Here is a 25436-nt window from a genome sequence, read left to right as displayed (position 1 = left end):
ATATAGTCTGTTGTGTAGGAAAAGCAGCCATAGATAATACATAAATGAATGAACATGTCTATGTCTCAATAAAACTTTATTTACAAAAATAGGTAGCAGGCCATATTTGGCCCCAAGGCCATAGTTTTGCTGATCCCTGCTTTAGATTAAGGAACAAGTATGTCTTTCAGTTTATTTTGTCTAACGATTAACTGTTTGACTTTCAGAAAGTCACTTTTCTCTGAAAGTCACTTTTTTCATTATAAAATAAGGGTATTGAACAAGAATAATATAGTCCCTTATGCCCAGTTGTGAAAATGCCACACACCTTTAAATTTCTTTAGAGGAAATGCCCAAGATGGCCACAAGATGGGTTGTTTCTCTGTGATGATATCTCAGAGTCCTGTTGATATTTCCATGACTTTGTGTCCTTCCAAGAATCTCTCTATTGTCTCTGTATGTGTGCATATCCCCTTTGCCACATGTGTCTGTTTCTATCTGGGTCATTCTCTTTATCTGTGTTTATGTGTGTGGTTTTTCTCTCTGTGCTCAGGGGTTCACTGTCCCTCAGTTTTCATTGGTGTGCATTCCTTTGTGTCTCTATCTTCTTTCTTTGTGTGTACATACACCTGTCTCTTCTTTCTGCCCCGCCTCTCTCCCCTGACTGTAATGTTAAATAGCTATCTACTTTCCATTCATTTTCTTTTTGAGTGAAAAAAAAAGTTCCCTATTCTTAATTTTCAAAATAGATATAGTGTATTTTATATACAGTTCAAATTTTAAGATTTCTATTTACACATGATGAGATATCATATGTTAGTTACTTAGCACAATCTCTAATATTCAATAGGTACCCAATAATTATTAGGTCCTTTTACCCAGCTTCCCTTTATGTAACTGCCTAAGGGAACTTTTTTTTCACATGGGTCAATGATTCGCAGCAGAAAAAAAGGCAGGTGCCCTGTATCTATCTGGAACCCTTTGTTGTTCTCTCTGAGCCTTACCCAGGGCACCAGCCCTCGGCCTCCGCTTTGTCATGACTATGTCTGTACCTATCTTTCGGGAACTAATGAAGGTGGAGGATCAAAGTCGATTTTTTGCTCAGCCACCCCGAAGACCCTGCACCTCCCACAGGCTCCTTCTCTTTCACTCACTCTGCAAGTATTTAGAGAGTGCTCACCATGTACTTGGTGACGGGGAGACAGACGTGAACGAAGCAGACGCAGTCTCCGCCCTCATGGCGCTTATGTTTACTGGGAGAAGTGGCGATAAATAGGGACCCGAACAAGAGTGGGACGGCGGATGCAGTGATTGGAATACCGACCAGGGGACGATCTCTCTGCGATGCCTTTCAAGGCGGGACCTAGAGGATGAGTAGGAGCCAGCCTGGGACAAAGCAGGAGGGAAGCACAGGGAGAGTGTCCTCATCAGAGGGAGCAGCCGTACGAGAGAGCATGGGGTGGGGGCCGCACCTGCTGGAATGCTGGGAGCTGAGAGGAGACCAGTGTGGTTGGAGGAGGTCAGCGAGGTGGCAGCAGATCAAGCCAGGCTCCCAGGCCAGGCGCGGTAAGGGGTCATTCCGACATAGGGGAAGCCATCCGTGGGTTTTAGGCAGGAGAGTGGTGGATCTGATTTATGTGTTTAAAAGACGACTCTGGCTACGGTGTGGGGGGGATTAGATTTTGGGCGCCAGTGAGGAAGCAATGGAAAGAGACTCTCCAGAGATGGTGACAGTAGGGAAGGAAAGAAGAGAAAGCCTTTGAAATAGTTTAGGAGGTAGAAATGACAGGATTGGCTGATGAATGAGATGTGAAGACGAGGGGCAGGGAGAACCAAGGCTGGCTCTAGGTTTCAGGCTTTAGTACCCTTGTGTCCGTTGCAGGGAGGAGGGGGGCTGAGCAATCCTAGTTCTATTTTGGACACATTCCATCAGCATGCAAGCAGAGACGTCAGGCAGGCAGGCAGATACGTGAGTCTGTGCTCGGACTGGGGATTTGGGTTGGGGATAGAAACTTGGGAGTTGTTGGTCATGGGAATGGATATTATCCCCCAGTGGAAGGGGGCGGAGAGAGGAGAACGGGACCCAGGAATAGGCCTGGAGACTCCACCATGAAGAGGGCAGAGCAAGGAGGAAGAACTTACAAAGAGGAAAAGGTGAGGGAACCAGAGAGAAGGGCACCAGAGGGCAGGAGGCATGCTCAAAGCCAAGGGGGCTGAACGGTGCGGTGCAGGCCCAGAGAGCTGGCCAGTGTGCCAGAGGCAGCTGGAGACCGAGGGAGATGAGGGCGGAAAGCTTGTCCCTGGACGTGGCTGCATGAAAGCCCCCCGTGACAGTAATGAGGGTGGCTCAGCTGGAGTTGGGGGAAAGTGGATCAAGGTGCGGTGAATGGACGGTGAGAGAGTGGAGACAGCCTGCGAAGACAGGTCCTCAAGAAGTTTGCTTATGAAGGGGTTTAAAGAAAGAAACATAACCATAGAGGATGAGAGGGGAGGGGTGGGATATTTGGGATGAGAAATACTAGAGCGTGTTTGGAAACTCTCAAAATGATCACGGGCGAGTAAGAGATTGGGCCTCGGCTTTTGTGTTACTTTTCATAATGATGAGAACTTAGAATTGTATAACGTTCACGGTTTACCAAGTGTTATCACACACACTGTCTCAGCCTTACAGCCAGGCTATGAGGTATGTGGCAGCCCTGAGTTAGAGGTGAGGCACCCAGTGACAAGTTCAAGGTCACAGCCAGGAAGGGGCGGGGCCAGGCCCCTGTGCCCACGGGCTCTCCTGGGCCCCGCCCCAAGGCCCCTCCCTGTCCACCGCAGTCCTGTCCCAGGGGATGGGCACCAGAGTTGGACGGCACTCCCACAGCAGGGGCTGTGCCCTGCCAGTGTCTCTAGGCACGTTTTCCAGTTACCACCCGTCCACTCACTTCGGCCCAGCTTTGATGCTAGGAAGTCACAGCTACTTTTCAAAAGCACAGGACATTGTCCTGCTCCCTAACCCCCTTTAACTGAGCCTCAGAGCCTCTTGAATTTCTGGAAGAAACCAACAATCTCTGGCAGGTGTCAGAGACAGGAAACGTGAAACTTCACACCCCTCAGGTCCAGCCCCCCAGGCTTGTCGGCATGGGGACTGCCACCCAGAGGGACTGCGGGCGGGTTAGTGAGTGTGGCTAACCTCTGTACCTCAGTGCCTACATCTGCAAAATCCTGGGCTGTCGTGAGGATTCCGTGAGAAGGTGGGGGTAGCTTGTGCAGAAGGGGGCTCGGCCAGTGCTACTGCTCTGTTCGCTGCCCTCGGTTATTTATATCTGCCCGTCCCCTCGCTGCCTCTTCTGCACCTCGGACAGACATTGGCTGAGCACTGTCTCTATGCCCAGCGTTGCTCTAGGCGCAGCAAGTGCAGAGAGCACATGCTTCCTGGGCTCAAGAAGCATATGTTTGAATGAAGGGGAGTGATGTTGGGACACAAACAACCCTGCCCTCGCAGGAATGAGCGAGGTGCAGAGCAGGGGTATCCAGAGAAGAGATCGCATCCAGCCGAAAGGTAGTCGGTGGGGGCAGGCTTCGTGGGAGGGTGGAGTGTGGGGAGACCATTCCCCGGAAGGGGGTGGCTGGGGCTGAGCGCAGTCACAGAAGCTGGAAAAGGCAGAGCCTATTCGGGGTTGTGGTGAGGAACCCGACGGGAGCATCTGCTCCCTGAAGAAGCGGGGCGGGGGTAAGCTGGTTGTCCCAGGGGAGGATTGTAAGAGGCTCAGATGTCAGTCCAGCACACCTGGGAGAGGGCACGTGGGTGGAGGGAGGAGTGGCAACTCTGCGCATTTACCTCCGGCCTTGCCTCGTGGCCTGTTCAGAAGCCTGCCAAGGGGCTATTGGTTTGACTTAGTGTCCCTCAGGGTGGTGACCGGAAAGAAGCGGCCAGAGTGTTGAGACTCGCCCCAGGCAGGTTTCGGCAGGACCCTCTGGCATGGGCTCACTCTGTAGCAGGTGGAGGGATTTGAGCCAGCCGAGCAAGCCCGCCCCACTGCCTCCGAGGGAGTGCCCTGGAACTGGCACCTCCAGGTTCTTCAAAGAAGAGATGATCCAGGGCCATCTGCTCCCCCAGGACCACCACCATGGGAGCGGGAACCTTGTATGCACACCTGCCACCCCAGATTCCGGGCAAAAACCCGGCTTCCGCTACGTGCAGAGCCATGCCCCTACCTCCCCGTGGCCACATTTGTCAACACAGTCTGTGACCCTCTGAGTTAGTCCAACTCTCGTTTTGCAGAAGAGAAACCCAGAACCGAGAGAGGGGAATTGACCAGCCTAAGGTTACAATATCAATCTGGGGAAAAGTCAAGACCTGCGAGACGTAAATGAAATCGAGGATGAGAACATGCCTTGTAGAGTGCTGTAGCGAAGAAGGGCTATGATCTCCCCTTTGACATGAAGTTCTTGGGCATTCTCATGGTCGCTACTTTGGAGGAAGCCCCCAGAAAAAGAAATCCAAGGACTAGGAGTATTGACATCATGAGTAGTGTGGAAAAAACATGGGATTGAAGGCCTGGAGATGGTTAGAGGCCCAGCACCACCACGTACCAGCTCTGTAACCTTCCATAGCTCACCGCCTCCCTAACACTCAGCTTCCTTCTTTAGAAAATGCCTCATCTACCCTCCTGTGGGGTGCAGGTGAGACGATGTGTCTAATAGTGTTTTCAGCAAGCCCAGCGCTTGGGGACCATGCTGTCTTATGAAGAGCAGCAGAGATCGTAGCAACCAGAAGACCCGGAGGCTAGGAGAACTAGTGTGTAGCACTAGTCCTGGGGGCTGGAGCTAGCTGCTGACGGTGCTGGAACCCAAGTGTTCTGTCTCTCCTGCCCAGACACGTCCCATGGGTCACGCCATGCCCTCAACTCGCAGCCTTCAGACACTGTTCGTCAAGGCGTCCAAGGCGCGTCCTTCCATCACCGGGTGCTGACTCAGCTCCCAGTGAGCTTTGTTCCCCCCCTTCACACACTGTGGGTGCCAGAAGGCGCCCAGCCAGTTGCTCAGCATTCCCCAAACTTCACGGGCTCTGCATCTCAGTGACGAAGGAGAGGGCCAAGTTGGATCAGTTTCAGGAAAGCAAGAAGTGATTTCTCTCAAAGACCTTGGAGAGGTCTTTCCACCCACCCCATCCCCACCCCCAAAGTGTTCTCGGCCTGGACAGCCAGAGGCCTGCAGCGGAACGTCACTCAGGATGGACACGCTTAGGTTAAAACAGAGGCAGGAGGCCAGGACTAATGGATGGACGTTGGCTGGGTTCCTTAGGAGAGCCTGGCAAGCTGGTGTTCCCTAGAGGCAGGAAGAGGCTTTCAGACATTCACGGCCATACTGCCGGAGTGTGACCTTGGGCATGGTGCTTTCTCCAGATGGAAAGGCAATGGGAAGAAACTGACTGTGCAACACCCAAGCCTTTATGACTCAGACATAGACTGAGGTTTCATTCATTCAGTCATTCAGCAAGTATTTACTGAGTGCCTGGTGTGTGCCAGGCACTGTTCTAGGCCCTGGGGAACAAAACAGACAAAAAGTTCTGCACTCATGGAGCAGATATTCTAGAGGGATCAGCCCGAGAAGAGAGAGCTAAGCAAGAAGATAGAGAATTGTCAGCTGCTGGTAAAAGCTCTGGGGGAAGAGAGCAGGGACGAGGGATAAGGAGCATGGGGAGGGGCTGGTGCTTGCAGGTTTCAGGAATGCGGCCAGGAAGGCCTAGCTGAGAAGCAACAATGGAGCCAGGGCCTGAACTTGGTGCCAGAGGGAGATGGCCATGTGCATATCTGGAGGAAATGCATCCTGGGCAGGGGGACAGCAAGTGCAAAGTCCCTGAGGCAAGAACATGCCTGGCCTTTCAGCGCAGCAAGGAGGCTGTGTGGCTGCGGGAAAATGAGACAGAAGAGATGAGGACAGATGAGCATTTCAATCTTTCGTATTGAGCTCCTTAGAAAAGGGGATTCAGCAGGTCCACCTACTGACTTGAGATGTGGTCACGATCTCCCATCGGAGATGCTCATTTTATACTACTGTCTAAATGCTGGGACTCTGTCAGGAGACAGTCATTCCAAACCTCAGCAACAGAGCCTCTGCTCCTCCAGGGCCCTAGAAAGAGCCTGGTTGGGTCCAAGTCCTAGCACCTGACACCAAACTAGTTGTGTTACCTTGGGGAAGGGCGCTCAGCCTCTCTGAGCCTCAGTTTCCCCAATGAAGCTCATACGTTGCCTCATCTGTAAAATGGGTTCATAATACAGCCTCCCACGCCCACCTCACTTGCGTATTAGATTTAAATTAGTGAGATCATAAATAAGAAAGTGCCTTTGACATTGAAATGGGCAAAGTAGATGTAGGCGGTAGTTGTTATCTTCACAAAGGCTGTGGTAAGGGGGTGGTCACTGACTGCTCATCCCCCTGGGCCCGCCTGCTTCTCGTATTGTGTCCCATGTGGGCCCAGTTGACTCTTACTTTGAGAGAGCCTGTATCTGATTTAAGGATACTCACCAAACCCCCAGGGACCCCTGAGACGAGGCTGCTGAGGGTTTCCCCAGAATGCCCCAAGGCAGAATTGCCCCGGCTGACCTGTCTGGGAGGATTCTAAGCCCCACCGTTGGGCAGGACACCAGGTGAGCCCAGCTGCTTCTCCTCAACGGCCCCTCCCCCTTCCTCCTCCAGGTACAACGGCCCCAACCTGGTTCTGAAGTATGACCGGACCCAAAAGCGACTGGTGAACATTGCAGTGGACGAGCGCAGCTCCCCCTACTATGCGCTGCGGGACCGGCAGGGGAACGCTATTGGGGTCACAGCCTGCGACATTGACGGGGACGGCCGCGAGGAGATCTACTTCCTCAACACCAATAACGCCTTCTCAGGTAAGGGGCTGGGGCCTCGCGCTCCTACCGCTTCCCTCCCTCTGCCTCCCAGCAGCAGCTTGGGGGAGGGCCTTCCTCAGGTTAGCCCGGCACGGGCTCCCCCAGGCACAGGCCCCTGCTGCCTCCAGGAGCTCACTCCGTGCCAGCAGAGACGCCCATCCCCCTCAGACTTGCGGCCGTCTCCCCCTCTGAGCACCCCCCGCCCCCCGCACACTCTGCTCCTAGCCTGGCTCGGCCACTCAGCCCTGCTCACTGGACGGACGGCCCCCTGGAATCGCCCTCCATGCTGCTTCTGGAAATGCTTTGAAACCTTCAAGGGCCCCCCACAGCTTTTAGCTGAGCTCATTTATTCACTCCACAAACTCCTTCTGAGCACCTACTCCAGTCCGGACTCGAGTCGCTAGACGCTGGGGAAACACGGAAGCAGACAGACCTTGAGTTCATGGAGCCTTTCCCAGCCTAGGGCGTCTCCGCCGACGTACCTGGGGGTCTTGCGTAAACGCACATTCGGACGCAGCGGGTCCGGGTGCGGCCCAAGATCCTGCGTGGCTAACCTGCTCTCCCGCTGTAACGCTGCTGCTGGGGCAGGGGCCGCCGAGGAGTGACTGAGGAACATGGACGCCAGAAGGCTAAGTAACAGTGAGGATCACGGTAACAGCTAACTTAAGTAGCCCCGACGGTGGGCCAGGCCTGGATCTAAGCCCTTCACACGAATCATGTCGTGGGAGCCTCGCGGCAGCGCACTTAGGTAGGTCCTGGCATCCCACTTTATAGTTGAGGAAACTGAGGCACAGAGGTCACATGACTGTGACCTTGTGTGTGCAAGGCCACACAACTTGTAAGTCCCAGGACTCAAACCCAGGGGTCCAACTCCAGATCCACCCTTTAATTAAGATACTCCATGGCCAAGGTGCACCTGGGTGGCTCAGTCAGTGAAGCATCTGCCTTCTGCTCAGGTCATGATCCCAGCGTCCTGGGATGGAGCTCCGCATCGGGCTCCCTGCTCAGCGAGGAGTCTGCTTTTCCCTCCACCCCTCCCCCCGGCTCATGTTTTCTCTCCCTCTCTCTCTCTCAAATAAACAAACAAAAAAGATACACCATGACCTTACTCAATCCCTTGTCCTTAGGGCCTAGTGGAGAGCCTGGCTCATAGTGGGTGCTCAGGGTTGCACAAGTTGAGGGGCTGTGTTCTTGGGCTAAAGATCAAGGTGGTTCTCAGACCTTGACGCTCACATTCTCTCAAGCCTGAGCTCAGCCCGCTAGCGTGAAGTCCACTCCCACGGAGCTGTAACATCCCCTCCCGGAAGCAGGGGACTGCCTGGCTGTGGGGACCGCCTTCCCAGCCTCTTCCCCAGCCCCAGCACGCACACACTGGCTTTCCCCGGGCCCATAATGTTGCCCCTACTGGTTTTTGAGGCCAGGCCAGGATCTAGCCCCTAGACTGTCCTGATGTCGAGCCCTGCCAGTGGCATGAATGGGAGGGGAAGAGGTTGGGGCCTGTGCCAGGGGCAGGGGCAGGCGGGGCTGACTGGCTGGCAGCCAGCCTTGTGCAGCCAAGAAACAATGAGCCACAGCCCCGAGTGGTGTTTTATGGGTTTTCATCTCATCTTGCCACCAAGTGAGGCCTGAGAGATAGTAATTATCCCTACACAAATATCAGGGCATGATTACCCAGCTGGATTTACTGCCCTCTCTCCAACTAAGCCAAGATTGGATTAGGACACAATTAATTGATGGGCTGATCAACCCTTTAAGTTGATCAAGGTCAGGAGGGGAGCAGCAGCAGGGGACAGCTGTGGAAGGGGTGAGTCCCCAGGAAGATGCAGTAGGGTCGGGAAGCAGAAATAGGGAGAACCGTCGAAGAGGGGTGGTGTTGAACATAGGCTTGGCGGGCAGGATGCCAGAGGAAGGGGGCAGACTCCCTCCCTACTCACCAAGCACAGAGCACCTGGGAGGAGCCGGGCAGGTGGCTCTGAGGCAGAAGCCCCTCCCCCGCTCTTGGCGGGTTCCATTGTGAAGCCCAGAGCAGAGGTGCTCACTTCAAGCTGCACGTTAGAATCTCCTGGGGAGCTTTTATCACTCCTAGTTCCCAAGGGGCACTCCAGTCCACTCCAATCCAAACCTCTGGGGTGGAACCCAGTTATCAGATTGTAAAGCTTTCCAAGTGATTCTCAGGTGCAGTCAAAATTGAAAGGCTACCCACCCCCTGCTACCCATCATGTTAGTTCCACGCTCAGGCTAGCCTGGCCAGAGTTCCACTCATTCACGAATGTATTCATTCACTGAACATTTATTGAGCACCTACTGTGTGCCAGGCACTATTTGATGCCCTGTGAATGAAACAAAAATCCTGCCCTCCTGAAGTTTACACTGTATCCCCAGTGCAGCCTTGTATTTCTCTAAGTACCTGACTCTCATGGACTCTAAGCTCCTTGAAGGCAAAGTCCCTCCACTGGTGCCCACAACCCAGGTAGACTCTGAGCGTCCCTGAGCACTCTCAGCGTCCTGAGAGTTATTGATAAATAGGGGCACCTGGGTGGCACAGTGGTTAGGCGTCTGCCTTCGGCTCAGGGCGTGATCCCGGCGTTATGGGATCGAGCCCCACCTCAGGCTCCTCTGCTATGAGCCTGATTCTTCCTCTCCCACTCCCCCTGCTTGTGTTCCCTCTCTCACTGGCTGTCTCTATCTCTGTCGAATAAATAAATAAAATCTTTAAAAAAAATTTAAAAAAACCTTGATAAATAAATCCAGGAAGAACAGATGAAGCATGAGCCATCAGGCCCAAGAGAAGTTTTGCCAACGAAGGGAAAATAAGGGGAGGCAGGCAACATGGAGGGCCCCCCAGAAGGTCCTGGGCTTCCTGGGTTTCTGGGCACAAGTGTTCATCTGGGAGAGGCTGGAGCTGGGCCCCTAGTGCTAGGGTGAGGGTGACAGTGCCCACAGGCCTCTGTTCCAGACGTGCACCTCCCGGTGACCTTCTGTGGGTTCGAGGGATGTCTGTGGGTTTGAGTTAATTTTTCACTTGAGTGATTCAATTGATTCTTCGACAGTGGGCAGGGTGTGGAGCTGGGACATTTGTGCCATGTCAGCACTTCCTTGGGTCCAACTGGCATGACGCTCAGCCACTGCCACCCTGCCTGCTGTGGGGAACCTGATATCCCCTCCAGGAGCCCTGCCAGCCCACACCTGCCCGTGGCATGTGTCTGGGGTTTCCATCAGCCTGTGCTGGGGCCTTGGAGGGACCTGTGGCAGGATGGCCCTGTCCTCTCCCTCGGCCAGCGTTTGGGATGTCAGCGCTGGAGTCCCTGGGAGACGGTTGAGGCCCTGGCGTCCTGGCAGTTAGTTTGTACAACCTGGAGATCTGCACCTTACTCACTGGGGGAGCTCTCTCAGCCTCAATGCCTCATCTGTAGAACATGACAAATCCTATCGACTCCATAAGCTCAACTCCCTCCAGTGGCTCCAGACTATATCCAGAGTCTCTGCCGTGGCCTGCACACCCCTCCTTGGTGTGAGCCCAGCTGCCTTTCTGATCTCGTGGCCTACACTCTCCCTCTTGCTCACCATGTTCCCACCTGAGGCCTGCATACTTGCCGTTCCCTCGGCCTGAAATGCCTTTCCCACCACTGTTCTCAGGGCTCACTCCTTCCCTTCATTCAGGCTCATCCTCAGATGGGGTCCTACCTGAAAACCTGAAAACCATACCCCTACCTTTTTGTGGCCTTAATTTGCTTCCTCTTCAGACCACTCAGCACTATGTGAAAGTAGGTTATCTATTTGTTTGTAGTTCATCTCTGCTCTTCTGCTGAGCCCCATATGGATAGAAACTTTGTCTTGTTTGCTGCTATATCTCTAAGACTGCTTAATGTCACTTAATAAACATTTAATACGTATATTTGAATGTACTGAGACACTGACAGAAAAGCACTTATAACGGTATCTAGGACTTAGTAAGTGCTCTCCAAGCAGTAACTGTTATAATCCTGGAGCATGAAGAAAGCCAGAGCCTTTAGAAGTGTCCTGGGTAGAGGCGCCAGGCCTCCCTCCCGATGCACGGGAGAGAGAGACTCTAGGAGCAGAAACGGAAAAGGACCATCATGCAAATAAGATACCACCCAGAAAAGGGTATCAGGAGGGCCTGGGTCAAGGATTAAGAATTGGAAAATAGGTGGGAGGGAGGAAACAGAGGAAGATTAACCACAATCCCAAGAAGGCCTGGGCCAACAAAACCAGTTTATGGCTTAACTAACGCAGAAACCTACAAGCCAGTGTGGCTCTGGCAACACATTACTTGGTGAAAATCAGGTGGGAGAGTGTGTAGGACAAAGGGGGACAAGAGGCTGGTTCCAGCACCTCCCTCAACATCCAAGAACCCAGGACCTCCTGCAGCTGCCCCTCAGACCCCATGCCCTTAGGGATCCAGTGCTGGCCACCGCAGCCACCGCGTTGTGTGGCCCGAGATCTCCTGCCCACGCGACCCAGGGTCATGGTGGCATGGGTCAGCAGGACCTGCAAGCCCCACCACTTACGTGACGTTCGCTCACTCCATCCTACAGAATAGTCACTGATAAGCTGCGACCTTCGACCTACATGTACCCCCCTTCTCTACACAAACAGTAGCACACTCCACTCGCACTGCTGCTCCTTGCTTGTTTCATTAACAACCGATTTCGGATGTTACGTCACGGCAGCACGCAGACCGCCGGCTCGTTCTTCGGATGGCTGTGTAGTACTCCATGGTGTTGCTCTGCTGTTCCCCAACTGCTCCTCTGTTAACGAGCAGTGAGACGGCTTGCCATCTTCTGCTCCTACCAGCACTGCCAGCAAATGAATCAGCTTGCCCCCCAGGCCGGTGTCCACAATTGCAGGTGTATCTGCAGGGGCGTGTGTAGAAGGGAACTGCTGGGTCAGAAGAACACACGTGCGCGGATTTGATAGGCGTTGCCAAATGGCCCTTCACACTGACAGTACTTACGACATTTCCATCGGCTCTGATGCAAGTGAGTGTCTCCCAACACTCTCATCGACACGCTGCGCCATCATTTTTTTTTAATATTTGCCGATCTGACAGGAAAAAATTGGAACCTAAGTGTAGTCTTAATTTTCATTTTTCTCAAAACGAGTGAGGCTGAGCACATTTTTATATATTCGAATCTCTTGTCTGCTGATTGCTTTTGCACGGTTTTTCTATTGATTATTGGCCTTTTTCTTATTGATTTGTAACACCTCTTTATAAATTAGGGAAATTAGCCCTCTGTCTGTAACGCATGTTGCAAATAGTTGCCTCTTCTTTGTCATTTGTGTTTTGTCTTTGCTCACCGTGGGTGTTGCAATGCAGAAAATTTTTATTTTTATGAACTCAGATTTATCACTCTTTTCTCCGATGGCCTTCTGGGCTCTGTGTCATCTTAGGGCCATCGGCAGGGGCTTCTGTACCCTGTCAGAGAGGAAGTGTCAGTCCTGTGCCAAAAAGAAAGGCAGTAGGGGGCAAGTTGCCCTTCCAGCTTCTGCCCACATGACAGATGAGCCGTCTGCTCTTGAGAGCGCACCCCTGGTCCGGCAGCCCCCTCGCCCAGACCAGGTCCGGCTACACCCAGACCCTCTGCATCTTGCTCCTCAAAGTGTGCTCTGCCAGCAGCATTGGCAACAGCTAGAAGCGCTTCAAAATGCAGAATCTCAGGCCTGACTCCAAACCGACCAGACCAGAATCCGCACTTTTATGGAACGTCCTTGACTCCCTGTGTCTGCGGAAGCCTGAGCTACACGGTGCTGAGTCTCCACCTTCTCTCCTAGCTGGCTTCCAGGTCTTGCTTGGTCCCAGCCATGGTTTCCTGGGATACGACGCTCCGATCTTCAGCTCCCCCAGCCTGACCGCATTTGGAAGACAAGCTCATGACCTGCTCAGACTCCCTCCCCCATCCCCACGGGGCCTCTTTCACTTGTGGGCCCATGAGAAAGGACAAGGTTGTCAACGCAGCACCATAGACCGTATGGGGCTCCAAAGGCCATTTTCTCAGTCCTCACACAGCACAAACTTCCTTAGGAGCCAGAGACTAGGCTGCCCTCCACAGCCTCCACGCCAGCTCTTTAATACAGCATGGGGTGGGGGACACTTCGCAGTCAGACCACAGTTTAAAGCTCGGCTTGCCACTAGCTGTGCCGACTCAGGCAGATGACCTACCCCTTTGAGCCCCGGTTTCTCTCTGTAAGATGCCGCACCTGTCTTCCTGACACTCTGGAGATGGCTCAATGAGCTAAGGTGAGTGAAGCACCTCGCGGGGGTTGGTGAGACTTCCCCCTTAACCCTGCGATGGAAGGAGGAAGACTTGGGTCAGAAATTATATCAGGGTCAGGGGGAGTCTAGCTTCCTTCTTTATTAAAATGTCCTTTGCCTGAATCAGTTCTTTCTTCCCCTGGGGCCATCGCTGCTTTGCTGGCTTTCCGTTGACTAAGTCTTATAAAGCGTTTTAAACTCCGTATCAGTTTATACAGCTGCTTTCTGGGATGTGGCTCATTGAGGACCTGCCGGGGTCATGCCTTGTCATTCCCTGTATGATCGTGGTGGTGATGGTGGTCGTGATGGGGAGGGTAGTGATGGTGGTCGTGATGATGGTGATGGTGGTGGTGAGGATGATGATACTGTTTATTATTTATTGAACTTATCTTGTGCCAGATATTGTTCTAAATGCTTCACATACATTATAGGATTTAATTCTCACAACAGCCTGATGAATAGGTAACCATCTCATGATTCCATTTTACAAATAAGAAAAGGACAAGTTTGTGACTTGCCCAAGGTCAACCTAGGCCAGGGATGTTGCTGGCTCCCTCTTTAACCCTGCTGTTTGGCAGTAATCTCTTTGCCTTATGAAGGAGTTTGGAGGCAGAGCCCTCTTCCCTGCCACACACACTTGCTCACTCTTCTCTTTGCCACCTGTATCAGACTGCAAGTTTGGTCATCTCCCCAAGGTGGTGGGGAAAGAGGCACCCAGGCCAGTGATTCTTAGGAAGAGCCCTTTATGACCCAAACTCACCCTTCCAGTGGCTCCAAGTTACCTTCTGGAGGCAGAGCTTGGTGTGGGGATGACGGGATGGTGAATTGAGGGCCATTTGCCTGATTGACACTGCTGCCCTCGGTGCAGAGCCTTTCCCTTTGGCGGATGATTCGTCCACGTCTGCCCCTTCTTCCTCCTACACCTGAATGCGGCTGCTCCTGGGACACGTTCTTTCCCCTCCACCCCCACTCCAGACTCACTGCTCTGCAAGCTACTATCCTTCGTGGCCAGTGACCTCTTGGATATGGCTTCTCAGCCCCTTTGTGACCCTGTCAGATGCAAACAGTGTGAAGCCAATCTTCTCCCACTGCCCAGCGGGCCCAGTGTCCCTGCTTCCGTCACTGTCCCACTCTGACCCATTATACCCTCTCAATCCCCCCTGCCCTTCCGCACCAGCTTTCTCAATCCCATGCTTCCTCCCACTCCCACTGTCATCCCAGAAGGGACCCCCTTTTCTCCCTTGCTAGCCCATCCCTCACTCCACTGCCAGGTTAATCTTCTGGAGACACTGTCTTCCCCAGATCAGAAACCACCGAGGGCCCCTTCTGCCCTCAGTCCTGTAATTAGTGGGTCTGTCCTGCCCTGCATGTTCTTCCCCTCAACCTCCACACAGTCTGCTCTCTGGGCAAACTATGTAGCCTCTGCCTCTCTGTCTATGCCCCCTGCCTGCCAGGAGCACCACCCCACCCCCCGCCTGCCCAGGCCACAGAGCGTGGCACTCAGAAGCACGGGCTTTGAATCTGTCTCCACCACCTACCGGCTCTGTGACCCTGGGTGAGAGACCAACCTCTCTGCCCCCTCAATTTCTCCATCTGTAAAATGGGGCTGCACCACCTCTCAAGGTAGCTGTGGGGTTTAGGCGAGATGGTGGGTATAAAAGAGAAGCTTCATGCAGAGCCTGGCCACACTAAGTGCTCTATAAACAGGAGCCATTGTTGTTTCTCTGACCCTTCGCGTCCACCTTCAGGTGCCTCCTCCATCACGAAGCCCTCCCTCATCACCGTAGCCTCTTCCATCCTGAAGAGTCATGGCCTCTCCAGGACGCATCACCTGTCCTGCCCCTCAGAGCTCTGCTAGCTGTGGGGTCTTAGCCAGGTCCCTTGTCTCTTGTGCCTCGGGTCCTTCAGCTATAAATTGAACAGGCAAATAGTCCCCAGGTCGTGGTTGTGGCGAGGGTTAAGGAATGAATGTGTGTGAAATGCCTGGCACATGAGAGAATATATGTGAAATGCTGCAGAAATGTTAAGTAGTGTTAATTTCACTGAGGTCCCACGGCATCTCCTCTACCCGTCCCTCCTGTTGTTGAACAGACCATAAGCACCCTGAATCAGCGACAAAGACTCCCCCTTCCCGGTGCCCCCTGCTGTGCCTGGCACCCACAGGGCATGGTGGACCCCTGGGACTCACCTACTGGGCCTTCCCACCTGGCCGCCTGGCAGCAACTGGCAGTTCTGCTGGCCTCTGAGACCTTCGAGTCTCCATTAATGCCAAGATGCCCAAGTCAGGATGGGAATGGGAGTCCCCAGACACGCCTCTCATAGGGCCTGTGGCCCCGAGAGCCCCCTGCCCTGCCCATAAACCCCCTTCTGTTTCTCCTAGGCCTCTGTCCTCTTGGAGTCTGCCCCAGGGGGCTCAGCAGAGCGCCTCTCTCCTGCAACAAATAGCCTCTCTTCTTCCTGGGCAGCTGCCCCCCAACTCGGTGCAGGACCCCAGGGCAGAACGCAGCTACAAGGAGCCAGGAGGCAGGATTACATGCCGACACGGGCCGGGGGGCCGGTGCTGGGTGGTGACCGCCAGGGCCATCGACCCACGCTGCCCGCTGTTTATCTGTCTTCCTGACACACCTAATTACCCAGGTTGCAGCTGCCAGAGCGTTTGCTCTTCCTAAATCACGGGCTCCCGCCTCTCCTCTCCCGGGCCTCCGGGCCTCCGCCTGCAGAGGGGCTGCCATTGATTTCACCGTTCCCATTTACGATCTACAAGGCTCTGCATCACTACTGCACGTTTTACCTTAATTAGTTTATTCTTCTGGCCGTCCCTGGTCAGCTTGGAAGCCAGGAGGTGGAACAGGGGGAGAGGCTGACAGCACATGGCACCCTGACCCCTCTGGCCACAAAGCCCAGGGCCTGGCCCGACAGCAGCACCCTAACACGGCAATTGGCTAAGAACAGTGCTAGTTCCGCAGGGGGCTAATAGGTGAGCTGCAGAGCGAGCTTCCATGGCCAGCTGTGTTTGGGACAAGCTGGATTAAATAAGATTAAGCAGGTATTTTATTGCAGGACTTGTCAAAGTTTTAATAAACTGATGCCCATTGGGAATCTCCAAGGCGGCGTGGAAGGTGTGGTCTTTCCCGAACTCAGATGATCACAAAATCTTTCCTACAGACAACTCACAGAGACCAGGGTTCCATAAAGCACACACTGGGAAATGTTTTTCTTGGGGGAACAGGAGGAGTTGGAGGTGATGAGGCAAACAGAGGGGGACAGAGTCACCCTGGGCCCGTGTGCTCTTCTCATCTCGCTGAGGCGGGAACTCCTCGGCATGAGAAATTTCTCCCGCTGAACGCGGAGGTGCCCGTCGAGCTCGGCAGAGCCCCAGCTCTTGGCAGCTGCTTTCTCACCCTGGCCCGCATGGTGCTAGAAGTTAGCCTCAGTATTTCAGGGGGGCTAGACTAGCTGGAAGTACCATCTAAAGAGGATGGAGACCCAGAAGCCTGCAGGGCCATCTTCAGAGGTCCCCCAAGCATTAGGAAGTGACGACAAGGCTGCCACTGCCTCGGGAACAGCCGTGAGCATGGCCGTCCAGGCCCACAGTCCCTTCTCTGCAGTCCTCAAATCCCAAACACTCTGAAAGCCTCAGTGCTTTTTTTTAAGTTTGTGGGAAAATTAATTGATAGCAAAACCTGTCCTGAGAGGACGCGAGCTATTTATAGGCTTTATTTATCCCACTTAGTGTGAATATTCATATATTTTACTGCAGAAATATTAATGTGTTTAATTACAGGGTGCTGCCCCATCCCTCCTGAGGGTGTTATGTAATAAACGGTGTGTGCACTGTGTTACCTTCCTAAAATGTGAAAGAACAAAATCTAAATTTCTAAATACGTCTGGCCCCCAGGGATCGTGATGCGGTGCTGCGGACCGGGGTGGTACGGGGCCACGTGGGCAATTCCGACCCTGGGCCGGGGCTTCAGTGCTTTTTATCCTGTAATTCCCACAGCCCCATGTGAGGGAGGAGGCATAGCTGGTACCCTGATGCCCGGATGAGGAAACTGAGGCTGGAGAAGATAAAGAGCCAGCAAGGCCCCGAGCTAACGGGAGCCAGCACCTGTGCTTCCATCCAGACCCGGCTCGTCGGTTGCCCCAGCGGGCTTCCCTCGCAGGCCACAGCAGCTCTGTGCCCACCCCACCTGCCGCTCCTCAGCCCAAGCCTCCACGCACAAACCCCAGATCTGCGTCCTGCTCTGCTCTGAAGGGCCTCTCCCTACCCCGGACAGGCCTCTGCAATCTCGGGGAGGGGCAGGCCGGGTAGGACGGCTCTGCCCCACTGCCGGCTGCCTGGTGTCTGGCAAGCATCTCTGAGGCCAACTCCAGACCCCACAGAACACACAGCAGCCCCCTTGGGTCCCTGTGATCTTAGCAGGTTTCCACAGGAGGCCACGGAGAGAGCAAAGCCTTTTGTCCCCTCCTGGGCAGAGCCACCTGAGGGATCCTTTATAACTGCCCTCTCCGAACACACACACTCCCACTCCCACAGTCCTGATTCTCAGCCCTCCATTTCCCACACTGCCTCTCACCAGACGCCTGCAGTGCGGAGCTGAGGTCCCTAAAGGACCTTCGAGAGTGCCCCATCTGTAACGTGGGAATGAGCACTTCTGTCTAATACCCACCACCCCGAGGGGGCCCGGTGCTGGGCCTGTCCTGCACGTCATCTCACACAATCCTCACGTAAACTGGATGTAGTTATTACTGCCGTCCCACTTGCAAGGGGGAAAACTGAAGCTCAGAGATGCCAAGCAACTTGACCAAAGTCAACAGCTATCCCCTAGAAGTAGAATCTGGGTAGAACAGACACCGGGACTGGGGCTTGTTTACTCTAAAGCCCAAGATCTTAACCACTGCCCCATGCCGCCCCCTTCACCCTAAGTCATGGCCTCTGCCCTGGGCCAGCCAGAGAGTCAAGTGCAGGGGTCTGTCCCCAGGGCCACTCGCCCCGCAGCTCACCTTCCCGGCTTCCTACAGCTGCTCCTCTGCTGTGTCTCCTATGCCATCCTCGAGAGTGGAACCCAAGCCCTCCTAAAACACGAATGCCCTGGGGCTCCCAGGAACAAGAAATAAACTAGCGGTGATGGCGGAGGGGAGAGCTCTGCGTAAGTGGTCTTAGAAGGGTTTGAGCCTCAGGCCACCAGAAGTTCTTGCACTTCCCCAAAATAAAGCTTAGCCGTGAACGTGCTCCGGGAGGCCACAGAGCCCCCTACAGTTACATGGGTCGTGTTGCGTGGTGCCCATGCACGCCACCCCTGGAGCTGGCGGTCCTCAGTCTCCATCCGGTTCTGAAAGGGGTGGAGACCCCTGCTCTCAAGGGCCTCCCTGGGCTGTTCACCCCCTTCACCCCACCTGGATGCTGACCCTACTGCCATCGGATTCCCCTGGGGTGGGCAACAGGTCCATCAGAGCTCCACTTCCAGCCACTTCCTGGATCTGGACTTACAGCCCCCCCACCAACCAGGATCATCTCTTCTGAGACCTGAATGAGGCCCTGTGCTCCAACAGAGAATATAGGAAGCAGGCCCTGGAGAAAGAGACGTTCTGGGTTGAGTTTGCTGAAATATTAGCAACCCCAGATCTCCTACATGTCGTAGGAGCACAGTGCCGAATCCAGCTGTTGCGGGTCACCTCAGACACACGGCAATAGTAACATTTCTTCTGTGGCTCCTGAGGCTGCACTGGCCATTTTCATAAGCCAGGCTCTTCTTTCAACTGAAAATACCTGAGCGCCCGCAGACGGACAGAGCCTCACCTCTTGAGTGAGCGCTGTGGGGAGAGCTCCCCTTGCCGCAGGTGACCCATCCACCTGTGGCCCCGACCACCTGTGACAGGTGCCCGAAACATACCTGCACACTGGCCCGTCATCCACCAGCCTCCCTTCCTCCTCTCCCCAGGGGTGGCCACGTACACGGACAAGTTGTTCAAGTTCCGCAACAACCGGTGGGAAGACATCCTCAGTGATGAGGTCAACGTGGCCCGCGGTGTGGCCAGCCTCTTTGCCGGGCGCTCCGTGGCCTGTGTGGACAGGACGGTGAGTTCAGGGGCGCATGGGGGGGAGAAGAGGGGGGTACGGCAGTGATGTGAGAGCCCGGAGGGGAGCCAACAGGCAGGCATGTCCCAACGAAATGTGACTGTCCAGGGCAGAGCCCAAAGCCGCACCATTGCGGCAGCTCCCACAGTGCCTTGCACATAGTAGGGGCTAAATACTAACAAGGCTCGCAAGGTGAGTTACAGTTCTCCCTTGAGGCTCTCCCAGCAACCAGCGAGGAAACTGGTCAGGGCTGTCATCATCCTGTCCTTTGGGCAGAGGAGGGCACCAAGGCCCAGCTTGGAGCAGTGACTTGCCCGAGGACCCAAAATAGATTGGCGGTGTGACTAGGACATGAATCAGACTCTTCTAGCTCTAAACCTGGTGCTCATTTATTCAACCAATATTTATTAAGTGCTTACTATGTGCCAGGCATCGAGCCGTAGGGCTCTCCCTGAAAATACCTGTGGAACGATGAAGGCATGACAAAGAGGTTCGTGAGTGGGTGAGCGGAGGGTGACCTGAGCGTGCAAGTACTCGACTTCAGCAGGAGCTCTGTCACGGCGTTCGTGCCTGCTAGCGCCCCCTACCACAGGTGCCAACCCAAAGCAGGTAGGGAGGAAAGGCCAAGGGGGAGGGGCAGGAGCAGCTGCAGCCCCCTGCCCTGTGGGGTGGCCCCAGCCCTGGCTTGCGCCCCCGCAGCCCCAGCCAGAGCCAGAGGCTTGCCGTGGAGGTGATTTAGCCCTCCTGTCACCTGCTCCCCTGCTGCCCCTTCCTTGGCTTTAGAGACAGTCATCAGTAAATCAGGGACCCAGCTGCTGCCTACCTTCCATTCTGGAGGCAGGGGCAAGGGGCCCGGCTCATTTCAGGATTGAGAAGGCAGTGAGGGGATTGGGGATTCAGCGTGAATCTTCACAGCAGGGGCCTCTAGGCCTTGGGAGAAGGCAGGTGCCAGGTATAAATATTTATTTCTTAACAAGGTGGTGCTGGGAAAAGAAGCCAAGCTGGGCTGTGAAGCCACATTTAGCCCTGACCTGAATCTTTGCCACCTGGACTCCTGCCTGGTGGGAGGGAAGGAGGTGGTGGTGGCTCTGTGAGCAGCCCCAAAGAGTGAGAAGGGTCTGGGGGTGCCAGGCCTGGCCACTGCTGGGAGCCTCTTCCCAGGCTCCTGCTTCCTGCCTCCCTCCTGCTGAACCAAGGCTTCCCACACTGGACCAAGGTGGGAATCATCTCTGAGCTGGTGGCGGGGCCTGAAGGTTAATCACAAAGAGATGCACTCTTTGTCCCAACAAGGTCATCTGCACGCCCACGCGTTTAACCACAGGACAAAGGCGCCACGCGCGAAATGCAAAAAAAAAAAAAAAAAGCTTTGGCACGGGGCACCATAGGCAGGCACTTAGTAGCTTGCTCAGCCCCAGCCTCAGGGAACTAGGAAAAAACCCTGCAGTCGGGCTGCCACCAGGAGCAGGGCTGCTTTCTGTGTCCAGCTGCCACTGGTACCCCAGCAATCCCTGGGGCCTGAGAACTGTGGAGGGGAAGAGTAGGGCAAGGTCACGGACACTCTGGAAACAGAGAGATATGGTGTAGGAAACACAAAAGCAATCTTAACAATAATGACAGCTAACCATAATGAACTAGCAACGTGCCAAGCCCCGGGCTCAGTGGTTTGTACGCATTGTCTTACTGAGTCTTCACAACAGGCTATGAGGTACATGCTGTCATTATCCCCATTTTACAGATATGGAAACTAAGGCTTCCAGCAATTAAGCAACTTGACCTTGGTCACAGAGTTAAATGGCAGGCAAAGCCAGGAATTCAGCCCTACCTGCTTGAGAACGAATCAGATGCCTTTCTATCCTACGGCTACCCTACCCCTGGGTGAACTGGTAACAGCCACAAATTTCTAACCACAGGTTGTATTACAGCGTTCACCCTACTCCTTCCTCAGCCCCACAGCCCCCACCTGGCGCCTTTTAGTCAGCCTGCTCCCAAAGTGCAGTCTCCAGACCAGCAACATCAGCATTGTCAGAAATGCAGATTCTCAGGCCCAACCCCCAATCCACCCTCCAGACCTACTGAGTCTGAACCCACGGGGTGGGGAAGGGGGGCAGAAATCTGGGTTTGAACTAGCCCTGCAGGTGACCCTGGCGCAGCCTCAGTTTGAGAGCTGTCTCACAGGTAAAGGTCTCAACCCTACCATGTGCCCTTCCCATCCTCTCCCCAGAGGCCCTCACCCCTCGAGGCCCCTCACCTGGCACACTTGCCTGCCCTTTGTCGGCAGCCGCCTCATCACTCACCCACCTTTCCGCATCCAGCTCAAAGCCGATCTCTTACAAGAAGCGCTCCCTGATCGATAATGATTATGCCTCATGTTTATATAGCATTTTTATCTTTCGGAGACCTTTCACATGTGTTGTCTCATTTCATCTTCTCAACAACCCTGCCAGGAAGCAGGGGGAATAGGATTCCCCTTTAACAAAGGAGGAGATGCAGCCGAAGGGGGTGAGGAACCTGCCCAAGGACAAAGCCACGTAGGGGCAGAGCCCGGGCGGGGACCGGGCTAATATCCCTAGACCGGTGGCTCTCCAGGCGTGGCTCCTGGCGTAACAGCATCAGCTTCACCTGCGAACTTGTTTGAGATGCAAACTCTCGGGCCCCACTCCAGGGCTCCCAAATCAGAAACTCCGCGGAGGAGACCCATCATCTAGGGTTAAGCAAGCGCTCCAGGTGATTCTGATGTAGGCTGAGGGGTGAGCCCACTGCCCTGGGGAGCCTCTTCCCGGGCTCATCTCTGCAACCACCTTACTGCCCCAGAGTGACTGTAGTCAAGGCCACTTGTGGCGAATTTCTGCAGTCCTCTGCAACTGAAACACATCTATGTTTGTCAACTTGTATCATCCCCACCAATGAAGAAAGGAACTAGGTATAATGGAATTTTACAAACATCCTGATTTCCAGCAGAGTGCCTTTCAGTTCATTGGGGCTTAATTGCCCATTTGTTGCGGGGATTGCTAACAGCTGGTGGGGTCAGGCATGGGGCACCGGGGTGGCACACTTGTCCCTTTGCCGCCATTCATTCAGTCTTCATCCAATCATTCCACACACACATGCCGAGCTCCTGCGACGGGCGGGTGCCTCCCAGAGTTCTCCCCTAGTCATGAAGCCATGCTGTAAAGCCTTGCATCTCGAACTTGGGTTTTGCGCGGGGATCACATGGGGGTCTTGTGAAAATGCAGACTCTGATTGAGCAGGTCTGGCGGAGGGGACAGGGTCACTGAGTCTGTATTTCCAACCTGCTCCCAGATGACACCAATGCTGCTGGGCCAGGGAGCACCTAGTCTCCCAGGTGGCAGGAGGGAGCCTCAGATACCTGAAAGAGAAGGGGGCGTCGACGTCTTTAGGGAGTATCTTTGCCTCGTCCTTCTCCAGCTCCAGCCCCCCCCACGCCCTGCCTTGCATTTTCTATTCCCGCAACACTGAACGAACTGCTTGTGGTTTCCCTACATACATCATTCTCTGTATCATCTCTGCCTGGAAGGCTCTTTCCTCTACACTTCACCTGGCTGAGACTCCTCTTAGAAAACCTTTTCTGAACTCCCCCTGGTTCAGTGCTCCTTCCTCGGGGAGCCCCTTTCTGTACACCAGGAAATGCTGTAGATATTCTCTCTCTCTTTTTAAAAAAAATCTTTAATTCCAGTATAGTTAACATTTTTTAAAAATTTTATTTCCAGGATAGTTACATATTCTCTTAATCATATAGAATTGTGTCGTTGCCATGTCAGCTTCCCCATCAGGAGACCGTGAGCTGCTCCGTTGGCCTCACCCACCAGTCAGTCAGAGTCATCAGCCCCCCCCCAAAGAAAAGTAACTCGTCATCAGCCCCCCCCCCAAAGAAAACGTTCCCAGAGAAGGGATAAAGCCAGCGATTGGTAGGTGGGATGGGGTTCGGCTTATGGAGCCGCTGGGGAAGAAATAGAAGCCAGCCGAGCGGGCCAAGGCCGGGAAGAGAGGGTTGCCTGGAACCCAGCTCTTCCTCTCGGGTTGTTCTGCGTTTCTCACTTGCCTTTAAACGAGCCTGTGAGCAAACGGAGGACAAAGACGTTGTCTTCGGGACATTATAGCAGAGCGCGTTGCAGGTAGTTGGAGCTCAAGAAATAATCTACTTTCTGATTAATTGGAGGGACATGATGAGAAGGGTATGAGGAAAGCTGGAAAACTGTTCGAATGCAGAAAACAGGTGGCTCTCTTGAGGGAAAGGAAGCATCCATTGAAAGAAGTGACACAGTTCTAATAGAAAAGAACCGTTCGTCAGCCGGGTTTTGGACTAGAGCAGACAACGACGATAGCACCGAGGAGCTGGTGCCCAGGGCTTCTCCTGGATGCAAAGGAAAAAAATATTTGAGACAGTGTTACAAAGGCAGAAGCAATACACGATTTCTTTCTGGTAATGTGGGAAAGCAGAGGGAATGGAAGGAGGACCCCTGCCTATCCGAGGCTCCTGTGCCACCAAAATAGTGGAATCCAGGGAATCCAGGGTGGGAGGTGGGGAGGGAGAGGACTCTGGAATTTGCTTGTCATCTTGGCTGGAGTGAGCTTGAATGGGAGAGAGAGAGACTGAGAACAATGGGAATTGGGAGATAGATCAATCAGCAAATATTTATTGAGCAGCTACCCTGGCTGGCAGCTGGAGAGAGCTCAGCTGGAGAGAGGCGCATTAGAAAATTGTCTATAAAAAGGTGGTTGTGGGGGAGAGGGAGGGATGTGTTCTTCTGGAACAGGATAGAAGGAGAAGCAGGGCTGCTTTGTTGTAGGACTCCGGGGGGGTGTTGTGCAGCCTGCAGCCTCAGGGGAAAGCGCTTCTGGAGTTGGGCCGCGCAAGGCCCTGCACACCAGACCCAGGGAGAGGAAGCAGACCCACGCAAGACCTATGGTCCTGCGCGAGGAGGGGGAGAGCCTTTCCGGGAAACAGACCATGACGAGTGCACAGGGGCCTGCTCACCCACCCTCCTTCCCTTCCTCCTCAGGGCTCTGGACGCTACTCTATCTACATCGCCAATTACGCCTATGGTAACGTGGGCCCTGATGCCCTCATTGAAATGGACCCCGAGGCCAGTGACCTCTCCCAGGGCATCCTGGCGCTCAGAGATGTGGCTGCTGAGGCTGGGGTCAGCAAATACACAGGTAGGCAGAGTGGTGCTGGGGCGCCGGCTGGGGTGCTGTGAGTGGGAAGGGTCCGAGGTCTGGGGCTGGGGGCTGGGCCCTGCAAAGCTGAGTCTGGTTCGTCAGAGTCCACAGGAGAGGGTGGGCTTGTGTCCCTGGGGAGGGGAGGATGAAGGCTTTATTCCATCCCGCCGCCCACACGCAGCTCGTCCAGCACTGCCTCTCCAAGACTTGGGGAGATACCTGGCAGGCGTGGGCTTTGGGGGACTCCCTGGGGGACGTGGGACATAGGATGAGAACACTAACTTCATCCTCTCCCTGGAGCCTCTTGCCCCATTCCCTGCTGTAACCCAAATGATGGGCGAACAGGTTCTGTAGGAGAAAACTGACAAATCACAACGGTAGAGATTTAAAGCATTCTTTATTGCCAAACAGCAGATGAAATTATTTACTTATACATAAGCAGCCAGGAATTGAGGGCTAAATCCCTAAGCTTCAGCTGGGTCCCGCCTCGGATAATGGAGCTCAAAGAATTGTGTTCTTATTCCAAAACCTCTCCAGCCCTTTTTTTGAAGCCATGCTCCCCCCACACCTCTCTGGATGGGGGACCTATTGTCAGAGTCTCTGACAGGGAGATCTTTCTAGGGAAGGCTGTTTTTCTAATTCTAGCACGGCTGCTGACTAAACTCTGATAATCTGCCAATAGAGTGCTGATGGCAGAGCAATCCAGTTCCTGTTTTGGATGCCAAAAATCAGGAAGCCAGAGCTGTGCACAACAACGTCTCACGTAAACTTCAGCCTCCCTCACCCTGATCCTGTCATTTGGACAGAAAGATCCTCTTGCTGGTTGACCTTCCCGATATATCCATCCCAGCTTGCACTACAGACTTCCAAACGGGCAGCCCACCCGAATCCAAATCCTGGGGCTGGAAGGATGTTTGGTGGGGTGTCATTTGGGCCATGCCCCTGCCTCCGTACACCTGGGGGGTAGCACATTCTCAAAGCCCTACCTAGAAAGGGTTGTCACAGTCTCTCCTGAGTTTATGGTGCCTTTCTCTAGCCAACT

At 54.0% G+C, this 25436-nt stretch overlaps 1 protein-coding gene across 1 annotated transcript in view; it reads left to right on the top strand.

The window, feature by feature from the left end:
- CRTAC1 (cartilage acidic protein 1) overlaps positions 1-25436 on the top strand; it is a 144118-nt gene that overhangs the window by 76335 nt on the left and 42347 nt on the right. The window contains exons 3-5 of the mRNA XM_011221980.3: positions 6664-6860; positions 19077-19213; positions 24235-24391. Coding sequence (XP_011220282.2) covers positions 6664-6860; positions 19077-19213; positions 24235-24391 — 491 coding nt within the window. The remainder of the gene's footprint in view (positions 1-6663; positions 6861-19076; positions 19214-24234; positions 24392-25436) is intronic.

The sequence above is a fragment of the Ailuropoda melanoleuca genome, chromosome 6 (assembly GCF_002007445.2).
Source record: "Ailuropoda melanoleuca isolate Jingjing chromosome 6, ASM200744v2, whole genome shotgun sequence".
NCBI lineage: Eukaryota > Metazoa > Chordata > Mammalia > Carnivora > Ursidae > Ailuropoda > Ailuropoda melanoleuca.
Note: the sequence above shows the minus strand (reverse complement) of the source record. Positions and strands in the feature narration are given on the sequence as shown.